Raw genomic sequence first — 24,675 nt, 5'->3', positions numbered from 1 at the left:
AACTCATGGAGTTATTAAAGAATTAAATAGTCGAGTGCTTAAACCAACCTCTGAACAACTACGATTACAAAACAGTTGATACTTAAATACTTTATTTATGAATACTTAGGACTTAGCGAATTCTAATTTTAAAAACTAAGAAACACTACGCTTCCTCCATAAAACGACAGAACTATCCTAGGTACTAGATCTATGTATTAATGCCTTATCGGGGATTTTTAAAATATTTTATTGTCCATATAGTAGTTCTGTCGTATTCAAAACAATTCTTAATTATTCAATACGAACCTATATCTATAATTTTTATCACAGTTCAACAGTTGTGTTATTCACAATTCAATATTCATATATAACTAATACCATTGATTATAAATTTATAATCAATGTTAATACTTAATAAAAGTTAACAAATTATGCCTTACTGTATAATATGTTGCATTCACCTACTTGATTAAAAGTATATTATCGTAAAAAAAACGCGCAAACAGATTTACTCCTTACCTTTAAATTTGATAGTAGGTTAATTTATTCTAATGTTGAAAGTGTAAACTAATTATACAAAATTGGTTTTGGTGAATGATAATTTGATAATTATATGTTTATATGACAAAAACAACTTATTGTGCCACATAATTTATGTGTGTGCGATTTTCTTAAAACTATTTAGTGAAGTTAAAAGTGTTCTAAGATATTTTAGAAAATATTGACTTTAAATTATGAGGATTGGCTAATCGTTTGCATAATACAGTTTATTTACCATTGGATATTTGGATGTGTATTAAAATGTTTATTTTTATCAATTTTGTTCACTGAATTGTATAAACCTGCTACCTACTCATTTTACCAAAATCATTATCATAATTAATAAATTAATCAAATTTTGATTGTTTGCGTCTGTACCTATTAAAATTATTTGACATTTTCATCTACACGCTGGACACTAAAGTATGAATTTTAGAGTTTGGCCTTGGATATTATTAATAGAGAATAATATAAATAATATATTAATATATGATGCTCATCTTTCATCATTCATCGCGTAAATACCATTAAGACAGGAAATTATAGTCTGATAGTATAAACGTCAAACGACATATTCCGGTTATTATTACGTTGTGTTTTTCTTGTTTTTATTATTTTCCATTAATATTCATACTAGCAAAAGCAAACTAATAATTTCGTTTTTTTATTGTTTAAAATTACCATCGCTATAGACTATAGAATTTGGTGATACATATTCTTATTATTAATATTAATTTAAATTTATTGCTATTCATTTTTTATGTTTATATAGACTATAATAATTACAATACCTATTGTAGGTAATATAGAACGTGCTGCATTAATAAATTGTATAATTATAATACGTTTATTATATATTACTTCATAATATAATATTTTAGCTATGAAGTTTTCGCTAATTCGTCTATTTATATTATATAGGAAGCAAAGAGCGTGACGTGTTATATTTTGTAAGACTATGTTTGCTGAAAGTTAACTAGATATTGAATTATAGCCTATAGGTATATAGTTGATATTAATACACATTAACTTCCGAGTGCTCAAATTATTTTATCCATTATTCAGTATCATTTCAAGTTACACAATTTTCATAAAATAAATAAGCAACTTTTTAACCTAACGATTAGTTTTATTACGATATTTCTATGTATTGTAAACATGTAGATAATAGGTGACTATATAGTATGTTTGTAAATAATTCTAAAATCATTTATATCCCGGTATAATGTCTAATTTAAATTTATAGTTCATAATACATCGATATTAAATCAAACGATAAAGGTTACTGTTTGGCCTAGATAAATAAGTTCAAATACTTCAATAGATCTTATGCTTTGTTAACTTAAATGCTAAAGATGAGACAAAAAATAATACTGATTAGCCAAGATAAGCATCCTACGTACTATGCAACATACATTTATTGAGTGTATGTTTTAGTATGTATAAAATTATTATTATTATTTATATCTAAATTTGAATAGTTTTTTGAAATTATTCAAATACTAAACGATAAGTTTTGCTAGGAAAAAAATTCTTTAAATTGTCATTGGTCTCTGTACTTGCAGAGGCGAAAGCAACATTTTTCACATGAGATTATAATTGGGTGATGGAGGTCAGCGTATAGAGGGGGTTCCTCTGTTCTCAGCAGTCCGTTAGATATCCTAGTGTTCCGGTCTTCTTGTGATCAATTGGAAAATCACGCTCGTTGAGCTGACAACTAAAAATAACTTACTCTCTTATTTTTAAAATTATTTTATTTTGAACTTACAACTTAACTATTTCATAAGTTTACTTATAATTTATAAATTGGTTTTTGTTCATACAGATTTTTTATTTTTAATTAAAAATGTCGGTTAACGTAAGGCCCAAAGCGGTTCGTGGTCCAAGCAGAAGTGTACGTATATTATATTTACCAAACATTTTTTATTTACAAGTTGTCAGTTATTTACAATATATTTTTTTGATTGATTAGTATAAAATATAAATTACTTACTTACCTGAATCTATAGTTTTTACGTTATTTTTATTAATATTCATTAGGTATTTAGGTAATAACTTATTTAACAATAAACTCAAAACTATTACCCTAACTTAAATAATATTAAGTAGGTACATGCTTATTTTTCAAATAAAAAAAATAGTTTTTTTAGTGTGATATAGTCTGGACTCTAGATGTATAAATATTTATTTATTATGTATAGGTACTTCCGTAAAGCTATGCTATAAAATTTTGCATTTTCTCCCTAAATATTTGATCAAATTAGTAAACGTTTAGTTTTTTCATTATGCTTAAAATATTTCATCTATACAAATTGTTTTATTTTAAATTTTAATTCTATCGTTTTTATTCTACAGGATTTTTATTTAGGCTATAATAAATGTGCACTAAAACTTTTAACTTAACAAATTATATGATGCAAAATATTGATTATTATTTTTGATCGATCTTTATAAATAAATATACATCTAGGTATAACCTAACCTAGTATGGAAATTATGGATTAAGTTTTATTATTATTTTTACAACGATAATAAATTCTAATAAATAATACTTGAGTCAAATACGATCATATAATAAAAATAATACCTATTTTTACAATAGTCGAGCCTTATAAATTAACATTTTAATACTACTATTATGCTATAAAACTATAAGTATATGTAAATTATGTTATTTCCATGTAAGTTTTGTAATAATTGATTGCGTATTTTAAAACAATATTTTAATTCGGTATTTAAGTAATATATTTGTAAAACAATCATATATTGAAGGTCATATTTGGCTTTCACCAGAGAAAGTAGCTTAATATACGAGTTTCGTAGTACATTCATTAGGATGGATTTACTTCCTGTCCTAATGAAAAGTTTCGTAATAATACTTCCGTATCATCAAAACATTTAAAAGTATCTCATAATCATGAGCATGATGTTATAAACAAAAATGTGTCGGGAACGCTTTCATATTAAAAATATATATTTTAATGCAATGCATTGGTAGGTAATAGGACGTGTTATATAATATAATAAATATTTAATGTTTATGTTATATTCCGTGTGGCTATTTTTTTTGTGTGTTCTGCAATTTTCCATAAGATTCCAATATATATCCATAAATGTTACTTTTACTCCGTGTTAAAATGTGTAGAAGAAGTGAATAGTTGCTAATTTTAAAATTGTAATAAATAGGTAATAATTATAATTATAATTGTATGCAGATAATTTTATTACATATATATGTATTATTTAGTTATATAATTAAAATATTATTATGTATATACCAAAGATTGTGATAGTTTTTAGAAACGTATACATTAACCTCATGTATTATCTCCATCTTATATACACGCAAAATTGATCAACATGATAACTTTTAGATTAAGAATAATTTATTTTAATTTATAATTTTTAATATTTTAATGAGTTTATCTGTAGTATAATTTAAAGATAAGAATATTATCTAGGACTTCACCTAGATTTTTTTCGATATTTTAATTTCGAAAAAAGTTATGAGCATTTTATGTAGTAAATTATCAAAAAAGTTTATGCGGGATCTTAATTAATATTTTTACTTTCAAACTTAAAACTAATAATTTGCTATATTTTATACGTTTGTAAGACTGTGATATGCGGGTGTAAATCAGAAAACAAACTCAATAAAAACGATAAAAATTAATATTTATGTCGAAATTAGAAACATTAACAAAACCATCTTCATTATTACTTAAATGTTTGCATATAATATAAAAATATTATATTGGTTAGGTACTTCAGAGTAAACTATTTTTTAAGACGTAATCATCTATTTTATACTCCCAAACAATAAACATACATGCTGTTTATTCAATCATTGATTATATCAAAAGCCAAACTAAAAATATATTAAACAAAAATTAAACCATTAAAAGTGTTTTTAAAAACATAAAACTAAATTATTAAAGTTATATTAAATGATTAAGGAAAACAAAAATTATTTTTCGACGATTAAAATCAATAACTTAATAATTATATATGTTTTCAATCCCTTTAAGCCTATATAGTATATTTATGAAAATATGAAATGATTCAATGATTGAAGACGTAGACTATAGACAAAAATATAAACTTTACCATTGATTTATGTGTATAAATAATTTAATATTCAGTACATTGCTATTACCTATTAATTTTAATGTAGGTATATTAGTTATGTTATGTATGGCTCATATAGTATTATATAAAGAGAAATGTACTTTTTATTTATTCATAAAAATAAAATTAATAAGCAATTTTTAATCGTTTGTATTGTAGATGCTTGTAGGTATTTAGTTAGTTATTTTATGAATTAAGTCAAGCATTTAACACATTAACAAATTAACGTTATATCTATGGTTATTAACTAGAAAAAAGGATACATTATGTGTGATTGTATAAATTATATTTTTACAGTAATATTTGCTCAGCCAAATTATTTTAGGATAGTTTCCATATTGTAACATTCGCATATACGTTGTTCCTTATGTTTTTGATACGTGATTATTCATTAACAACTTATAACTACACATAACATACATTAAATTGTTTTAATAACTACCTAATATCCATTTATTGTACTTGAGAAATTTTTATTGTTAAAAAATAACTATATAATATAATTATTATAAACTATGATGTACCTACTTTTTTTAATACAAAAGATAAAATAAATTTACAGGTAGCCACTAATGTCACCATTCAAAAACATCACGTTTCTCGGGATAAACGTGGACAGGTTCTCGGCAACGTGCGTGGATTCCGTGGTTGTACCGTTTGGTTTACAGGTCAGTACGGATAATAAACGATTATGTAAATCATTTTTTCTCGTGTTTCTCATAAATAACGTCAATAAAATCGAATATATTTCAGGATTATCCGGTGCTGGCAAGACGTCCGTGTCTTTCGAATTAGAAGCGTATTTGGTCGCCAGAGGAATACCAGCTTACGGATTGGACGGCGACAATATGCGAACGGGCTTAAATAGAGATCTGGGATTTAGCCCTGCCGATCGAGAGGAGAATATCAGGCGCGTCGCTGAAGTGGCCAAATTATTCGCCGACAGTGGGGTTGTTACACTATGCAGTTTTGTGTCTCCATTCCAACAAGTGAGCGGATGGTGTAAAACCAAAGCATCTACAAATATTACAACACGTGGTTTTGACAAACAGTGTTTTTGTCATAATTTAGGACAGAGAAATGGCCAGAAAGATACATAAAGATGCTGATTTACCATTTTTCGAGGTGTTTGTCGACGCACCTTTAAGTGTGTGTGAAGAACGTGATGTCAAAGGTCTATATAAAAAAGCTAGAGCTGGCCATATTAAAGGTAATAAAAATTTTTTTTTTTAAACATATTATTTTTTGTATAATTTTTTATGTAGGTTACTTGGTATTTATACTAAATACTATATATTATTATATACATATTATATTGTTTCAGGTATACTGATAACTAATGACTTAAAGACTATTAAAATTATAATATGTTGTACTTGATTAAGCAACTTAAAAAGTACCTACAGCCATTTTTAATTATTTTTTTTAATTTCTAGGATTTACTGGAGTTGATCAGGCATATGAAAAACCAGATTCCCCAGAATTAGTTCTTAAAACAGTCCACTTATCTGTTGAAGAAAGTACTATGCAAGTAGTACAAATGCTTGAAGAAAATGTGAGTTACCTATTATATATAATATTATTATTATTTATTATGTAATATATTTACTAAATAATATTATATACCTAGTTTTAACCATTATACATTTTTGAAGAATTAGCCATGTACATTGTACACAATACCTAAGGCCATAGTATTACATTGTATAAAATTTATTATTTTGTTATTTTACGTTGAAAGTATTGAATATAAGTCAACAAATGATTGACAAATAAATGACAATATTATTGAAGACTGTAAAAAAAAAAAAATCTAAAATCTAAATGTAAGACAATATTATGTGAAGAGGATAAATCCATTATAATATGTAATATTTTATTATTTTTATTTAGTAAATATAGTTTTAATTTTTAAAGTATGGATGCTCTTTTTACATAATACTTTTTGGAGTAAAATGTCAATATCTATACTTATGTGACTAATGTAGTATAATTTATAACCTTTGGAGTTTGGACAATAAAACTTTAATTCGGTCCCGAGGACACCATTAAACGAGTGTCTTATTTGTATTTTTTAATGATGCTTATTTTTAAATGGTATATTTAAATATCTAAGTTGTCCCAGTAAAAAACTATTTTAATATTTGACCTTTGACACAGACATGAGACAATAGACATATTATGTATATAAAATACATTGCATCTTATATAATTTTTTTTCAATTTTTATTTATCAATAAATATTTAAAGCATGCATTTATTTAATATAATGTTATAGTTGTAGTATTGTAATAGACATTAAATGGAATATGTGAGAGATGTACGTATTATCCCATCTTACGTTAGATTAAAAATAAATATAAAAATAAAATAAAAGTTATCATGATATATTTATTAATTCATAAGATATATTATCAATATGTTTTAATTTAAAATGTTCACTTTTTAGGAAGTAATTCCCCTGCAAATGAATCGTGATATTGACCGTATACCTGAACTATTTGTCCCAGAAAATTCAATTGAAAAAACCAAATCTGAAGCACTATTACTCCCTAGGCTTGACATTGGGAAGATAGACACACAATGGGTACAAGTATTGGCTGAAGGCTGGGCAGCTCCACTTGGTGGTTTCATGAATGAAGAAGAATATTTACAAGTATGCTATAACAATTTTATTTTTAGGTTTTAAAACATTAAGCTACTGTTACTTATAAAATATTATTACTGTTTTCAGACTTTACATTTCAATAGTTTTAGTGAAGATGTTAATCAATCCATACCTATTGTTTTGCCTATAACTACTGATAAAAAGGAACAACTGTTTGGTTGTGAAGAAATTGCTTTATGGTATAATTCAAAACCGATAGCAATACTTCGTAAACCATCATTCTATCCCCACCGTAAAGAAGAACGAGTATGTCGTCAATTTGGAACATCGCATCCCAATCATCCTTACATAAAAGTAAATTAATTTTTAAGTGCTTATAGTGAAATTTATATTTGATATTTAATTTATTATTTTTTTAGACAATTTATGAAAGCGGTGATTGGTTGGTTGGTGGTAACTTAGATGTTATAGAAAGAATCTTATGGAATGATGGTTTAGACGATATTCGTTATACACCAAATGAACTCCGTGCTAAATGGAGAGAAATGAAAGCAGATGCAATATTTGCTTTCCAACTTCGAAACCCAATACATAATGGCCATGCTCTATTAATGCAGGTTTGTATTATGACGTATTTATTAATTATTATAGTTAATGTGTTAAATGATTAATTAGGACACTAAGAAAAAGCTTCTGGAACGTGGATACAAAAAACCAGTTTTACTGTTACATCCTCTTGGTGGCTGGACAAAAGACGATGATGTTCCACTTCACGTGAGAATACTTCAACACAAGGCTGTACTTAGAGATGGTGTTTTAGATCCAGAAGCTACTGTTTTGGCCATTTTTCCAGCACCTATGAATTATGCTGGGCCTACTGAGGTATAATTTTTATAACATAGAATAACTGATTTATTTTTTAACTTTGTTTTGTAACAAAATATAATATATACTTTGATTAAAATTGTTGAAAATTATAGTTTAACGTTTAATTTTTAGGTGCAATGGCATGCAAAAGCTCGCATGTCCGCAGGAGCAAACTTTTACATTGTGGGTAGGGATCCAGCTGGAGTTCCACATCCAGATACTAGTAAATCGGGCGATTTATATGATCCCACTCATGGTGCTCGTGTATTAACTATGGCGCCAGGTCTATCAGACTTGGAAATTATTCCCTTCCGTGTAGCAGCCTATGACAAAACAAAAAAAGCCATGGACTTCTATGATGCTGCCCGACACAATGATTTCAATTTCATTTCTGGCACGAAAATGAGAGGTATATTATATTGTTGTTGTAAACATTTAATCCAATCTAATCTTATCTAGACATTTTTATACAACCAAATTGTATTTTATTTAAGGTCTAGCCAAAGATGGCATTGAACCACCTGCTGGATTCATGGCGTCTTCAGCCTGGGAAGTATTGGCCAGCTATTACAAATCATTGAACAAACTTTGAACAAGATTTTATTTATTTATATTTGTCCATTACGGACAGTGGACACATTCCTATTTTAATTAACTAACAATCCCTCCATTCCTTTTTGAATTTCTTTACTTCTATGTGTGTGAGTTATTTTTATTTTTTTCGTTATTGTGTTTATTATTATTTTGGTGTATTGAACAATATTAATTATCAGTAGTATGTAGAATACCTTTATATTATTGTTGTGCAATAGTAAATTATACATTATAATATTAATAATTTTAAAAACTGAAATGTTTGAATGATGACAGTAGTAAATTTAATTTGATAGTTTTATTACAGCCATTGAACTAAAATTACTAAAGTAAATAACACAATTACTTAATATTATTAAATATAATTTATATTTATTATGATGAATAATTAAACAACCAGTGTATACTCCTATTCATATTTACTATTAGCCTTAGATATATTATATTATATAAATTAGTCGTTTTCAGAATGCATTTTCTAATATTATTGTACTGCTATTGATTACAAAATTGATACTAATGGCTTAATTTATGTGTTACCATTGTTAAACATTTTAATTTTAATTTATATATATAAATATATATTTTATTTCTAAATGTTTTGTTAATGTGTATTTTATAGTAGAAAAAATAGTCACCTAGTTCTTTAACCAATCAAATGTACACTATTTTGTACAATATAATTCAGCAAAAGATGTAAACAATCATCAACACCATCCTTTCGGCCCTACCCACCAATAAAAAACATAATTAAAATATGAAATAACATTTCAATTTTTGGGTTTATATTTACGGTTAAAAAATTCAACACTAAGATTTCCATAAATTTTCCTTCAAATATCTATAGAGAAAACTCGAAACATCAATAAAAGGAAAATGTTGTGAGAGTTTGAATTTTAAATTTTTATATAATTACCTAACGATAACAATTTATCCTCAAACGATTTTCAATATTTGTTATTATTCAAAACGTATAAGTAGTAGATTCTTGAAAATCTTACCAGTTCTTTAGATTGGCATTTTCTATAGATAATTTAATTTTCAAAATAATTCACTTATTTTAAGGCTATTTAAAATTGCATTTGAAATATTCGTTTTTGTAATTTTTTTTTTTTACAAATATCGTCAAAATTTTTTGGCTGAGTCAAAATACTTAGAAGTTTAATACAAAGTATTGTATAAAATACATACAATTTTATTGCCGCGTTTGGCAAGTACACCAGTCGTGGGAATCCGGTTTAAAAGCTAGGAACGAGTATGTCAGCGTCGCCGGACTTTTATAATTTGGTATTAATATATATTTTATGGTTCGAACTAATGTAATCTAATTGGTTGGTATCATAGTTAATTTAATTTGTCATTTGTTAATATATAGAAAACATATTAACAGAGTTATGTACATATTTATTCAAATTTTACACTAAACAACTTAAATATCTTTACTTTACTTAAAGTTTACTTGAATTTAAAAGAATTTTTATCATAAAATACACATCTAATGAATTGACATAGTTTTTAATTAGTTTTATAGTAGATAATAATAATAATAATAATAATAAACAATTTCAATAGAAGGATATGCGACCTATTATGGGCTACGACATAATTCTCAATTTAAAGTCGTGCACACGTTTTTTGAGATTCAAAAATACGGTCAATGAAAACATATAAGATTTGAACACCATTGTTAAAATATTATAATACTAATATTAAATAAAGTTTGAATCGTCATATTATACAGTTGGCATTTTCAACGGGCAACGAAATGCACGGGGTCAGCTAGTAATTTATAATGTAGATGGTAATAAAATATTCCGGCCAACTATAATGTTTATTAATTTCCTAATAATATAAATACAAGCAACTGATGAACTGTACAGGTATCTATAAAACGTTTATTTATTATTATTGTAGCTATATTGTTTCAATGTCGTTCAAAAACCGTTTAAATATAATAAACATCAGTTTTAACGTTCATAATATAATATAATATTTACCTGTGTTTCTTCGATTATTTTTCTTATTCGTAATTACTAAATGTTTTTCTCAATTGTTTTCGACTTTCCTTGAACCTATCTTGTGTTGTGATAAATGGAATCATATAAATAAAACAAATCATTACGCCATTTCAGATTCGTATAGATGCACTGCACATCAACAACAATGAGTGTAATTTTAAATCAACGACGGCTCTTATTCTTCAGAAGATAGACTCGAAATAGTTATATTATGTACCTATCTCAATGTTACGCAACAACTAATTAAACGTACATTTAAAAAAAGGTATCGCGAGCACGTGATGGTAAGGAATTACTTTTATACGTAGGTAAGTCTTGATAAACACGGTTAACTCAAACTAGGTACTTCATCCGAGTAAAACAATTTCGTGTGTTTTATAAACATTGTACGTACAAAGTGTAGATGTATATAGACTTCTTAAATTATTTTTAGTATTTGTTGTAGTTGTAATGTGACGTATAATACATAATATAAGTATTTTAATGACTTACAATTTTTAATAAATTTATAGATAAAGGATCAACTGTGGTTATTTTAGATGATATCTCGGTGACTATATAGGATTTCGGTAATTTAGTAGATCGGAATGAAAATTGGTACATATATTATACTTATTACTATATTATTATATTATACATTTATATATTAAGAATAGTTTTAGAATTACGAAAGTGTTGAATTTAAATAATAGTACCCGGAAGAAGGGTACCATTTTTATTGTTAATTATGTTTTACGAACACAACAGTTTGCGATATATTATCCGTTTAAAAATATGTTAACTAAGCACTATAATCGAACGTTTATAGCCTCACTCATTTCGCTTGATGATTAAATATGCATTTAAATTCAATGCTAGTAAGCTGGAAACGGGCGAATGCCGTGCTACGGCGGCAAAACTAAAATTATTCTAAATCCCTTCTTAATAAACGTATAATTATTCGATATTTATTTGTTTATATTGCTGTATACTATTAATTATTTAATATTGTCGTATGAGACTCATTTTATACGCGAAAAAGTACAGTTGATAATTTTGATTTTATCCATATTATATCAATTATCATAGTCGATCGACGTTCGCTCGTTCTCGCTTACGACGTGGACTAGGCCTAAAGGGGACACCACATCAAAAAAAAAAACGCGCCTCGTGTAATACCTCATAAACGACATGGACGACGTAACTGTATGTCGTTTAACAATTAAAGGTGGTGAGGAAAATTACACAATACTATAATATTAGAATAAGTTACTTATTTGGTAAGTGTAATACATTTTTGTGTCCTTTAAAAACAATACACCTACGTACGTCATATCTACTACATAATTTTATTAATAATATCATTAAATTAAAAATATTTGTTTATGACGGAAAATTATGTTTTTTTTGTTCCGTTTTAGCTAAAAAAAATATATGGTCACTTTAAGTCCTATATTAATTATCTAGAAAATAACCATATAAAATTACTATCGTAAACAAGAAAAACAAAAACGATAATCGATAATTTTTTCATCTTGTCCCGTCAAAAGACTAATTAAACACTGCAGTATGTGTGTATTTTTTTATATGTTATAAATTATAATAAAATACAATATTATAAGGTTATTCATTTTTTCAATGAGTAAAAAATGTAAAATTTAATAAGTTAAAATGCCTATTTATGTGAACGGGTTCTATAATTAATCCGTTTATGTTAATCCGGCAGTGGCGTGTAGGTCTGATATCTGTCGGATTATCGAGATTCTAATGTAATAAAATCAAAATCATACAAATATTCTTATATTATATAATATACAACATGGTTATTGGGTACCTATACAATGTAGATAAAACGTCTATTTATGATTTTAAAAAATACAAAAAAGTCATAATAATTATAATATTATTATTATATTAATTAATAATATACACAAAATAAAAACAATTATAACGCGATAGATATGACCATCTGTTAAAATATTATCAAACCATTAACAATTAATAAAGTTAACGATGAATTTTAAGAGTACTCTTTGTTTAGTGATCTGCCAATAATAAGTCTTCTGATTTCACTGGTACCTGCACCAATTTCATATAATTTGGCGTCTCTCAAAAGTCTGCCTGACGCATAATCGTTTATAAATCCATTTCCACCTATTGAGTCAATACGAAAAAGGTATTTAACGAATTGACTTGGCGAAAGTAAAAGTAAAAGTATGATATTTACCTAAGCATTGTATGGCGTCCAATGTCATTTTAACTGCATTTTCAGCAGAAAAAAGGATCACTCCTGCACAGTCTTTACTACAAACGTGACCTTTATCACAGGCTCTACTTACGTTGTATAGATAATTCCTAGTGGCGCTCAATATTGTATACATATCAGCGATTTTAGCCTGAAATTTAATAAAAATATAAATAATAAGTAGTTATAAATGTTGTAATATATTCTATTAATTGATATTTATATATATATTATATTTAGATATCAATACATCATCAAGGCTGGATTAAGGTTTTTATCGCCCATAGGCTGAAATATATTACGTCGTTTTTGAATTACATAATAAAAAAATTATTTCGTTTCTATACCTTTAAAATTGGCCACAACAGGCTATATTATTATCCAAAACAGCCTATAAGCGGTAATACGGCCCTGAATATTATACGTTATATATATACCTTATACCTATAGTATTTACATATCAATTATGAATAATAAACATAATATGTTAAGGTTATATTAATATTTAACATTATTTGAGGGCGTAAGCATACCTGAATTAATTGAAATTCTCCAATTTTAGTATCGAACTGTTTTCTAGAATGTACATAATCAAACGTCAAGTCTATACACGCTTGCATTAATCTAAAATATAAAATTGTAGACATTATACAAAAATATATAATTTATGTAGGTATGTATACATAATATACATAACAAAGGACCACAGTCCACAAAAAGCACTGCAGTAGGACTTAATAATAGAACTCAACAATAGTTTATTAAGAGAATTCATCTAATCTGCAAATTATTATCATTGATATATATAATTGATTTTAATTCAATATTATATACCTACCCGACAGGTCCGGCACTAAGCACCATTCGTTCCAAGTCTAGTCCGGACATTAAAACATATACGCCTTTATTTTCTTCACCCAACACATTTTCAACTGAAAAATAAAAAATGATATCAGATGATTATTAATTAATGTGTTGAATTTGATTTGTTATATTATATATATTCATAGTCGTATATTGGGAGGGGGGACTTGGCTAATAAGTAGGATGACTAACGACTAATAAATACTTGGCATAATTTTTTTTTTAAACTTTAATATTTTACATAATCATAAATTTAGTTCGTTTAAAAATTAAAGTACCTAGGTATCGAAAAACTGGAGAATATAGATAATTTTCTTACATAAGAAATTATAGATGTAAAATAGGTAAATTCACTTTAATATTTACGCCAAGATTACAAAATTGGTTCCGCTGAATCTCAAATGTGATATATTAATTTTACGTTTGTATACAAACGTATACATCTTAAAAGACATTTCGGGAACGCATCCCTTTCTGTTAAGTCAACAATAATCTGTAATAGTTATGTAGGGATAAATTCTATACTTCATAAATATGTAGTGAAAGACATTATTGTGAAAATACGGTGTCGTTAGAGTAATGCTTTTTATTTACAATTCAAGAAATAATAAAATTTTTATAAAAAGGCCAATTTCATACATAAAATTATTATGACACTAACCAACCGTAGCTTAGATTCTCTTGATTCTAGATACAAATCCATAGATATTTACTTAAAACTTTGATTTGCAGTTTTTGCACCATACACGAAATTTACATTTGATAATCCAAGTTTCCTTAGATGTTTAATTTTATTATTATTGTTATATTATTTAACTGTTGTTATTACTTATTAGATTATTATTAATACCATTTATTTAAAAATACATGACTTATGATATTATATGTTCTATTAATTACCATTTTATGTATAATTAAGTTTTATGGCTGTAGATTTACCTATACAGTACTTGAGGCTTGCATGTAACATGTGTTTATAACAATAAATAAATAACACGTCTCGTTTAAATCATTTATCATTTAAATGTTTAGCTCAATAGGTTAGGTTTTGGGTATAATGCATGAAGCGTATACCTACTTATTTACCACTTTATACTTTATAGTAAAACAAACTCATAAATAGAAGCTTTTACACAATATTATATAAAATGATAAATAATAATACTTGTATACGTATCTGCTTAAATTATTTATAAAGGAAATAGATAAGATAATAGGTAAAATATGTTAAAATGTATGGGTTAAAATCATTAAATATAAACTTTATTTATTAGCTTATATACATATAAAATATACTAAATAATAAATATTTATTTGTACTCGTAATTATAACTTATGTCTATACCATCTAATACTGTAAAAATGTAAATGAATTATTATTTAATGTTATCTCAATAAGTAAAAAATGTTTCGAGTTATTTATTATAGTATTTATAAGCGTATTTTTCAATATTTTTATGGATTACTGAGCGTATAGGTAATAATTTTTTGTATTGAAATTATTGCCAAAATAAACTTTTGTTACGGGATGACAACAAAATATATATTTATTTATAAATGTAAATTTTCATGGTTTTAATAATATTTTTAATTTTTAAATTTATATTATTTATTACCAGTGTCTGGTATGTTTTATTGAATAAAAATAACTAGGTATATTGAAATTAATACATTAGTATAAAAAGTATTTTGTTTTGTTATATCGTATTATGATAGCCGGAGGGCCTTGATATAAATTTACCATTGACCCCGAAAAATCTTGTGACGGCCCTACGTACTTACCAGGTACTTTGCAATCTTGGAAAATAAGTTCACAAGTGTTTGATCCTCTCATGCCAAGTTTATCAAGTTTTGGGCCGGTAGTGAACCCTTCAAACGATTTTTCAATTATAAACGCAGTAATGCCATGCTGTTTTTTAGTATTTGGATTCGTTCTAGCGTAGACCTAGAAAATATAATAATAATTACAATTAATAATTATTGTTATAAATTGTTTTGTGTTTACACCACACGTACAAATATTATAACATCACGTTTACATTTTTTTTTTTTTTTAATATCGTTTTGGGACTTTAACAAACCAATATTTTTATACTAATTTCAAATTTCTATTAAGTATAATTAAATAAAAATATATACCACTAGCACATCAGCGTCTGGTCCATTTGTGATCCAAAATTTGTTACCATTTAGAATATAATGAGATCCTTTTCGTTCTGCTTTCAACTTCATTGAAACTACGTCAGAACCCGAACCGTGTTCAGACATTGCCAGCGCTCCTATAGCTTGGCCTTTGCATAACTTTAATACAAATCAAAAAGTATTGTTTAAAATTATAAATTATAATCCAAATAATAAGGAACGCGTATTCATATGTGTATAATGTATATACTACATATAATATAATATGATCACTGATAAGTGGTATTAGATTATTAATACACGTGTAGCCATATAGGTACTTGAATTCTTGATTAATGCTTAAAATAAAAAAGTACTTATGTAATCGTATGGTATTATAATAATGTGTACAAACCGGTGGTAAGTATTTAAGTTTTTGTTCATGAGTACCGTTCAATCGAATCTGATTCATGCACAGGTTAGTGTTGGCTGCGTAGCTCAGGCCCACAGATCCGCTGGCTCTAGAAATCTCTTCCGTGGCAATGACATGGTCTGTATAACTGCCTCCAGTACCTTCGTATTCCGTCGGAATGGTAATGCCTAGGAGACCAAGAGATCCCAGTTCCAGCCAACATTTCTGTTGACAATTTAAAAACGGAAAACGATGGTGTCAGTACAGTGGAGGTTATAAATGATGTTTAAAGGGGAGGGAGGGCGAAAATATAGCCAACCCTCACCCCTACAGATCAGTTTTATATACGTATAGTATATACATATAATATAAAATGTACATAATATAAATTATAGTTATAGTAATGTTTATACATTTATCAATAAAGTCTTACATAAATAATATATAATTTTATTAATAAAATTATAATTAAAACAAATCTACATCTTTGGTTGAAATGTATGGATGATCTTAAGATGACATTCTGCGAATTTAAATTCTAATAATCTAATAATTGCGAAAAATAATTCCATTCGAATTAGAACTATTATTATATTTACATACATACATATTATATAATATTTATTATTAACCTAGTATATTTTATAAATTTAAGCAATAAATATTACCCTCAGATCATTGAACGTGTTTGTCTTGTCTATTTCAGCCGCTTTTGGTGCTATTTCTCTCTGTGCATAATCAAAAACGGTTTTACGTAACTGAAAGTAAACAAAATTAATTTAATTTAATGTTTTCAGTCTTATTGTATCTTGATTCTATACCTAGTTATACATTAATACCTATATTTAATACATTACTTGCTGTCTAATTTTACATTTATTAATTATCTTGTATTTTTAAATATTTTTGTTTATCATAAAATCCCAATAGTTGATGTAGATACATCAATATATTTGTGATTCATAATTTATTTTATGATAAATATTAATCTTTACATAATGTCATAATGTTAACAATACGAACTCATATGTATTATAATAATTAATCCGAACTCGCCTAACTGTACCCATAAGCAAAACTATAAAAATTTTAGGGGGCTAATGAAATATTTGGAGGGGGAGTCTTAGTCCAACCCGTTCACGCCTATGACTATACCAAACTTAATCAGTAATCAAGTTCATTATGTAAGTGTCAAGTGTCTACACTTTTGACCATGTCTGTCTTTAATATTAGGTATGTAATTATAAGTTATATAATATTATTACTGTAATAAAATCGCGTGTAGATTTCTTTAAATTGTAACAAACTTAAAACTTGCCTAGGTACCTACGTCATTATTTTTAAATGTAGGTATGGATTTATAATATTTATAGTACTATAGTTAGTTTCCCTAGGTAATTTTATTTTAAGTAAATACCTATGTAACTATGTAAGTATAAACATTTTTGTTGCCTGTTTCTAAACATATTATAATATATAAATGTATAATGTTGTATCTAATGCAAAGGCGTACCTAGTTATTGATAAATTATTATGAATTATGAAAAAATAAATTCAAAATTGTATGAATACGCGAAGTCCTTAGAAAATTAAGTGTATTCTCTAGTGATAATTTAATATAATATTTACTAATTACCTACTTAGGACAATACCTAGTCTTAATTGTTATAAGCACCCTATTATATAAGTATTAATTAGGTATTTTGTTAAACATTTGAACACATAATAAAACCTATGTGGTGCCTACTACCTAGATATCTCTGCGAGTTGTTACACTATCAGATTAGCACCTAATGGCCAATAATTATATATAGGAACCTTGGACCGATTTAAAATGAATATTTTGTCTTACCTGGATTTGTTCATCGCTGAGGTTAAACAAAACATCGTCAATTGGATAGTGCGATAGACACCTACGTGCTATTGTTCGTTGACAAGAGCGTGTAAATAAAAAACTGCCGAATCGAACGACTGAATTGTTCATATTTTCGGCGTTTTTGATGCGAGTAAACTTATTAAAAATATAAGACTTAAAATAATATATTTATCTAGGTCTGTATATCGTGTTTTAAATAACACATACTAGACTAGACTTATTCTAGGCGTATTATAAACAATATTATTGGACATTTACATCGAGCACATCGTATAGATTGTTTAAACTGAAAGTGTTTACCTACACGCTACACTCTTTACAATCTATACGGTGAAATTGATCGTTACACGGTTATTAGATAATAAGGCCACGATCGTGTTAGGCGTCAGCCAATAGACGGAAGTTATAACTTATAAACAGGTAGTTAATAAATACATAAAATAATAACTACAATGAGCAATTCACGTGATCCATTACAGATTAATTAATAATAACAGCCGTGCCGACGTAAGTGTAGGTACCTACGTCCGATTTGAATTGTACGTAGGTACAATAATAATTATCATAATGTGTGTCAGCCGTTTAATATATTAAAACAAAATAAATAATAATAGGTATTCAATAATACTATACAGTTCATGCTTCATGTTACGAGAATATAACAATCACTACATAGTTCATAATGCATAGTGGACGGTGTTGGAAGACTGATAAGGGTGTTATTTGTTATTAAGGTTATTAGGTTATTATTCGATTTGGTTTTAAATGTATTAGTAAATCATAATCAAATACCATCATTACTTTGTACTTACATATAAGTGATACATACACAATACATCTTTATTGCTTTTATTTGATATATTTTATTAATATTTTTTTTTGTCGATTTTCCGTGAACACTAAAAAGTTTCATGTAGCCCATGAAGTTTAAGTCCAGTTGACTGTAGATACCTAAAAACGCAAATTTTTTTTTTAATATTATCGTTATAGTACCTATTAGTCGAGCAATAACTGATAACCGTAAAATATTTTTAAAAAAATTATCATATCATTTAATATGATGTTAACATAGTTTTCTCTTATATTGTTTTTTAAATGTATAAAAAGAAAAAATACACAACTATTTTCAATTTTGTACCGAGTCAAGTGTAAAAATGTAATAACTTTTGATTAGAATAAAACTATCTGATAGATAAGAGTGATAAAACTGAATTTTATAATTATTAACACACAAAGTTTTTATTTATTTTTTTGTTACACTAGTTACATACAACATTTAAATTTTAAAGTGTAACTTAATTTAAAAAGCAAATTATGTTGATAATAATACAAGTCTTTGATTCAAATTTTATTCATCTAAATAATTTTCTTATAAAATAATGAGATTACTTACATAATATTTAGGGTAACCGGACAATTTCCCCTCGACCGTTTTTAGCATAGTAGGACATTTTCCCCCCATTTTTTTTTTAAGTTTATTATTTAGTAAGAAATTTTTTTTTTCATAAATATAATCAATTATACTACAATTAACTTTATATATTTATACTATAAATTACATTTTTTCATAAATATAATAAAACGTAAAAAAATTATATAAGTATAAAAGGTTAAAAATATTTATGAAATATAGTCTAAAAATTTCGACAAAAATGATATATTTTGTAAAAAACGTTTAATTTCTGATACTTTTTTTATATCTAAGCACATATTTTGTAATCGTCTTTCATATTTATTTATTTTTTTTTTATTAAAAAAACCGTACCAGTTTTAGTTTTTAATAGTTTATTCATTTTAGATACTAGCGAATAATACAATATGCTAGTACTATTACTTTTTTATTTAGACAATCTTTTAAATATAATATTACTATTATTTTATTGTTTCAAGTAGTTGAATTGATCAAAAATATACATCTACTATAATAGATAATTATAGTATAATTGATTATACTTGTAAAAAAAAAATTATATTTTATTGGAAAAAAATAATTTCTTATAAAATATTAAATAATAAACTTAAAAAAAAAATGGGGGGAAAAAGTCCGCATCGAAAATATGTTGGGGGGAAAATGTCCTACCACGCCAAAAACAGTCGGGGGTAAATGTCCGGAGGAAATTTTACGCCATTCAATATTTAGTTTAGTTATGCTTAATTTATTAATAAAATATGGTTTAATACATAGAAATTTAAATCCTAGGTTTATGCTACAACAAAACTCAACTACTGATGACTATTTAGTTAAATTATACACAAACAATATTGTCATTTGCAGACATTTAAAGATATAAATTACAGAAAAAATAGGAAACAGGAACACTTAATACATTTAAAAATGGCATATAAAAAAACAATGAACAAAATTAGATTTATCACTAATATACTATTGACTTCATAAAATCAATGAAAATGCTTAATAATACTGAGAAATGTTTTAGTAATTAATCGTCATACCAATCGTCAGTCCTTTGGGTTCTAGTAATTATATTTTCTACTCCACTTAATGACATGTTGATTCTTCTAAGTGTTTCTTCATCATTGACAAAGTCTACATTGCCAAGAATTCGTTGTAATTTTAACAAAATGTTTGTTTTTAAGTCTTCAACAACATCTAATCTTTCCTCTTTTTCTTGTACATCCATATCAATCTGTGACCTTTTGTTAAAGATGCCTAACATATGAACATGTTCACATATAGTTAATTCTCCTCGTCTACATGAACATTCATAAATATGAGCACAAATATTATAACATGCTTCACATTTGACCGCACAATCTATGATTTTACAAAATTTTCTAGTAATTGTCACATAGCCATTATTTGTACCGTCTTCTAGTGTTACTCGCCATTTATTATTAGAAAGGGGGAAAATAAGTCTAGAAGGATAACACGTTGCATTTTTGTGATTGTTGGCAATTTTAATATTGATTTCTTCAATTTTTTTTTTTCTATTTTTCTGAATATCTAAGAGAGCTGTAAAGAAAATGTGCATATTTTTTGATAAATTTGGAGTAAAATGTTTTTTGTTTTCACATAATACTATCATTTGGTTGTAAACAGTGTTAATGTTAATCATTTTGTTTAAGCTAAGAGATTCTTTCAAATGACAGAAAGCCCACATATCTGCTCTACTAGCAAACATTTGATCAAAAAATGTTCCAAATAGCTTTGTTTCATTGTTCTTCTTAAGGTTATTATTAGTATAATTTATAATTTCTTGTTTTATACTTTCATCTGGTTCATTAAAAAATGAACATATTTTATCATAAATTTCATGTTGTAAATCTTGATTTTCAATTTCAGTTTGAAGTTTTTCTATTATTTGATTATCAATATATCTTTGGTTAATAACGTGCCTAACTGGTGACATGATTGAGCACCAACTTTCATATAAGTCATAGTTATCATCAGTGATTAATGCTTTAGCATAAATACAGCCAATTTTATTGAAAATTATATTTAAAAAAAATGATTGATAAATTTTACTATCATTACACATCATGAAACATACTGGTAGCATCACATTAAATTCATCACACACATACAACACAGTCAAATATAATTGAGCACGAACCATACTCATTTCGGTCACCATGAATATTCCATCCGTTCCAAATTTATTTATCCAATTGTTTTGATTTCGAGTCATAAATATTAACATGACATCATTAGGTTCAAAGTTTTCACATGTTACATTTTTAGGTTTATAAAACAATACAGGATTATCAGGAGTACGTTGTAATTTTAAAATCCATCTATCTGTACTGAGATCATTGATTGTCCTATGTTTAATAAATCCTGGATGCCTAATTCCCAGTTTACGTTCAATATTTTTAATATCTTTTCTATTTAACATATGAACACGTCCCAACGAATCTGATACCTTGGCACGGGCTGCATTGATGACAAAATCTGGATGATCTCCTTGTTGAATTAACTCGGTAATTTCTTCTCGTTCACGTTTGGTCATTCTCATATGTTCAGTAGATATGTCATGACCATAATGTGTAGCACATAATAATATTTCGATAAAACCATCTTTGTTTTGGATTTCTTTAATTGTTGCTGTACATAACCCTTTTACTTTAATAGGAGTACGTCGCTTTCGCACTCCTTTAGACTTACTAGTGAAATACGTAGACCGATTACAGTAGTAATAAGAAAGTTTTTTACCATCCTGAAGTGTCTTGCAACCAGTAACACGGACATAACGACTATTATTTTCTTGTTCAAAGTCTTCTTTCCATGTTAGAAATTCTGAAAATGTATTAATTATTAGTTAAATAAATAAATCTTAATCTATAAAAATAAATTATAAATAGATATACATAATATAGTATCTTACCATCTTCTGAATTGAACTTCAACTTGCGTATGTCAAAATCAATACAATGGTCAAATTTTAAATGACTAATAAAGAGCTCTTTATTGTAAAATTTACTTTTACATCCTTTTTCCGAGCATTGTAAATCAGTGCATTTTCTATGTCTTTTTTTTATAAAACCTGTGTTTCTTCCACTGTGCATAGAGTCAAGATGGTTTTTTAGACTTGTTTTATTACGAAACAAAAATCCACACAGAGCACATTCAACTGTAGGATACCTAGAAAACATTAAAAGGCATTAAAATAATAATGTAAATTTGGTTACAGTTATAAATAGTTTATTTTTGGCTTATTTCTTTTAATCACTTAAACTAAGATCATATAGTTAAATAGACGTTAGTTTATATTTTAAATTCAATATTATACCTATATTACACAAATTATTATTTATTATATTGTATAATATACTTATAATCAACCGTATATATTAACTCAATAAGAAATTATAATAAAAAATTAAAATAGTTAAATTATATATAATTTACTTAAAACATCATTAAAAAATAAATAATTACTACAAGAGAAAATATCAAAATAAGTAGATAGTTTCTTGTGAGATAAATAATGTCTCTATATTATAATAATTAGTTTGTAATAAGTTTAAATTTTTTAGACGCTGTTTTATTGGTAGGTAATGAAAATAAAGAATGTTATTATTGACTATTGTATAAAATAAAAACAATTATTAATTTACATATTCCACATACTTATTAACCTACTCTCGATAATCAGTTTTAAATAATTAAGCAATTTTTCATCTAAAATTTAAAGTAGACACACATTTTTACAGGGTGTGTAACTTGTGCTCTGCACACGCCTATGACTAGTTTCACTTAAATAAAACATATTTAAAACAGATTAATTGAACATAATATTTATAACAACAAATATCTAATAACATTTATGAGAACATAGGAACGTTTTAATACACATTAATATTTACAAAATCAAAAATCTTACAGTTAATCGTAAGTAAATACATTTTGACAGAAATTTTATCATAACGATATCATAACTATCTAGTATTTAAATTAATGTTAAAAATGTTGAAACTTAAAATGTATGAAATAAGTAATATTGAACATGTATATTCTAACAATAACTAATCTTAACTCATAATATAGTAAAGTGTGATTACGTTATGTGGTCTACAATCAAAATAAATGATGAACTAATAACTACTTAAGCTTTATTTTCTGTCAACTTACTTTTTAATGTTTTCATAATCAATGTTCACCATGATGACAATATCAATGAATAACAAGCTTTTATAATTTCAGTTTAGTCTAATGTTTATCTTAATCATTCACATGAAAATAGAGAAATCATAGTCATTAACTAAAAGACCGAGTTATATACTCAAGTCCTCTAACATAGAGGCTCTATGTAAGCCAACCGTAACATGTAATTATTAAATTCACCAAATAATTACAATTTGCAATTTGAAGTTTGCACATTGATTATATATAATAATCAATGGTTTGCAGTTCATCAACTTTGGATGCCGAAAACAGTAAACATAATAACATAAACAAACAGCAATATTGTTATCAACTAAAAACTAACGACCATAGTGATAACACCGCGAAGAATATAAAAAAATTAAGGTGATTACACCACAGAATAGATTACACCAGCAAACATATTTTAATAATTTTATTCAGAAATATAATCATATAATATTAATATAACTGATAACTTTCTCTTTGAACCAGCACAGAGTTAGTCTTATAAAGTTATTACTTATTAGTTATAAGTTATAACCAAATAAATCTTATAGGCGAAGTGGAGAAAAAACAAAAATTTTTAACTATTTATGAATTTTATTTTACCAAGTACCTATTTTATTTTTACTTAAACCTACTTTAATACATATAACTACTCATAAGTAAATAAATGAAATCAGATTATACGATAATTGTGATAAATGTGAAATGCGATAAAATTTGTTGTACTGTACCATTGAGTACTCTATGACTAGTACATACACATCTTATAAAGCACGAATAAAAACCAGTAATAACTAACAAAAAAATGTAACTTTATAAAACCAATG

At 26.2% G+C, this 24,675-nt stretch overlaps 2 protein-coding genes across 4 annotated transcripts; one reads left to right on the top strand and one right to left on the bottom strand.

The window, feature by feature from the left end:
* Nucleotides 1-2,197: 2,197 nt before the first annotated feature.
* On the top strand, nt 2,198-9,316 carry LOC114129623 (bifunctional 3'-phosphoadenosine 5'-phosphosulfate synthase). The gene is made up of 11 exons (XM_027994424.2): nt 2,198-2,416; nt 5,213-5,318; nt 5,404-5,639; nt 5,722-5,860; nt 6,087-6,205; nt 7,100-7,306; nt 7,385-7,612; nt 7,678-7,875; nt 7,934-8,140; nt 8,258-8,534; nt 8,620-9,316. The coding sequence occupies exons 1-11, from the start codon at nt 2,369-2,371 to the stop codon at nt 8,715-8,717; spliced, it is 1,863 nt and encodes a 620-aa protein (XP_027850225.1). The 5' UTR covers nt 2,198-2,368; the 3' UTR covers nt 8,718-9,316.
* A 3,286-nt stretch (nt 9,317-12,602) lies between these two features.
* Nucleotides 12,603-24,169, bottom strand: LOC114129620 (isovaleryl-CoA dehydrogenase, mitochondrial). Of its 3 annotated transcripts, none has more exons than XM_050204185.1 (9): nt 19,047-19,156; nt 17,027-17,116; nt 16,362-16,583; nt 15,965-16,126; nt 15,608-15,770; nt 13,800-13,893; nt 13,495-13,585; nt 12,944-13,112; nt 12,603-12,870 (listed from the first exon to the last, which is right to left on the bottom strand). In XM_050204185.1, the coding sequence occupies exons 1-9, from the start codon at nt 19,059-19,061 to the stop codon at nt 12,737-12,739; spliced, it is 1,140 nt and encodes a 379-aa protein (XP_050060142.1). In that variant the 5' UTR covers nt 19,062-19,156; the 3' UTR covers nt 12,603-12,736. The 3 variants fall into 3 exon arrangements, 2 of the variants coding, with proteins under 2 accessions (XP_050060142.1, XP_027850219.1); XM_027994418.2 differs by lacking the exon at nt 19,047-19,156 and adding an exon at nt 18,211-18,597; XR_007605142.1 differs by lacking the exons at nt 12,603-12,870; nt 12,944-13,112; nt 13,495-13,585; ... (2 more) ...; nt 15,965-16,126; nt 16,362-16,583 and adding exons at nt 20,689-22,492; nt 22,581-22,837; nt 23,828-24,169 and having other exon boundaries at nt 19,047-19,185.
* Between the last annotated feature and the right edge of the window lie 506 nt (nt 24,170-24,675).

Source organism: Aphis gossypii, chromosome 1 (genome assembly GCF_020184175.1).
Source record: "Aphis gossypii isolate Hap1 chromosome 1, ASM2018417v2, whole genome shotgun sequence".
NCBI classification, from domain to species: Eukaryota; Metazoa; Arthropoda; class Insecta; order Hemiptera; family Aphididae; genus Aphis; species Aphis gossypii.
This window is presented reverse-complemented; position numbering and strand designations above follow the sequence as displayed.

Excerpts from the sequence above, each read along its gene's own strand:
- LOC114129623 (XM_027994424.2), top strand. The coding sequence starts at position 2,369 with ATGTCGGTTAACGTAAGGCCCAAAGCGGTTCGTGGTCCAAGCAGAAGT. Across the intron at positions 6,206-7,099 it reads TACAAATGCTTGAAGAAAAT|GAAGTAATTCCCCTGCAAAT; the intron begins GTGAGTTACCTA and ends TTCACTTTTTAG. Across the intron at positions 8,141-8,257 it reads ATTATGCTGGGCCTACTGAG|GTGCAATGGCATGCAAAAGC; the intron begins GTATAATTTTTA and ends TTTAATTTTTAG.
- LOC114129620 (XM_027994418.2), bottom strand. The coding sequence starts at position 18,342 with ATGAACAATTCAGTCGTTCGATTCGGCAGTTTTTTATTTACACGCTCT. Across the intron at positions 16,584-17,026 it reads ACACGTTCAATGATCTGAGG|AAATGTTGGCTGGAACTGGG; the intron begins GTAATATTTATT and ends AATTGTCAACAG. Across the intron at positions 13,586-13,799 it reads CTTAGTGCCGGACCTGTCGG|ATTAATGCAAGCGTGTATAG; the intron begins GTAGGTATATAA and ends TTTATATTTTAG.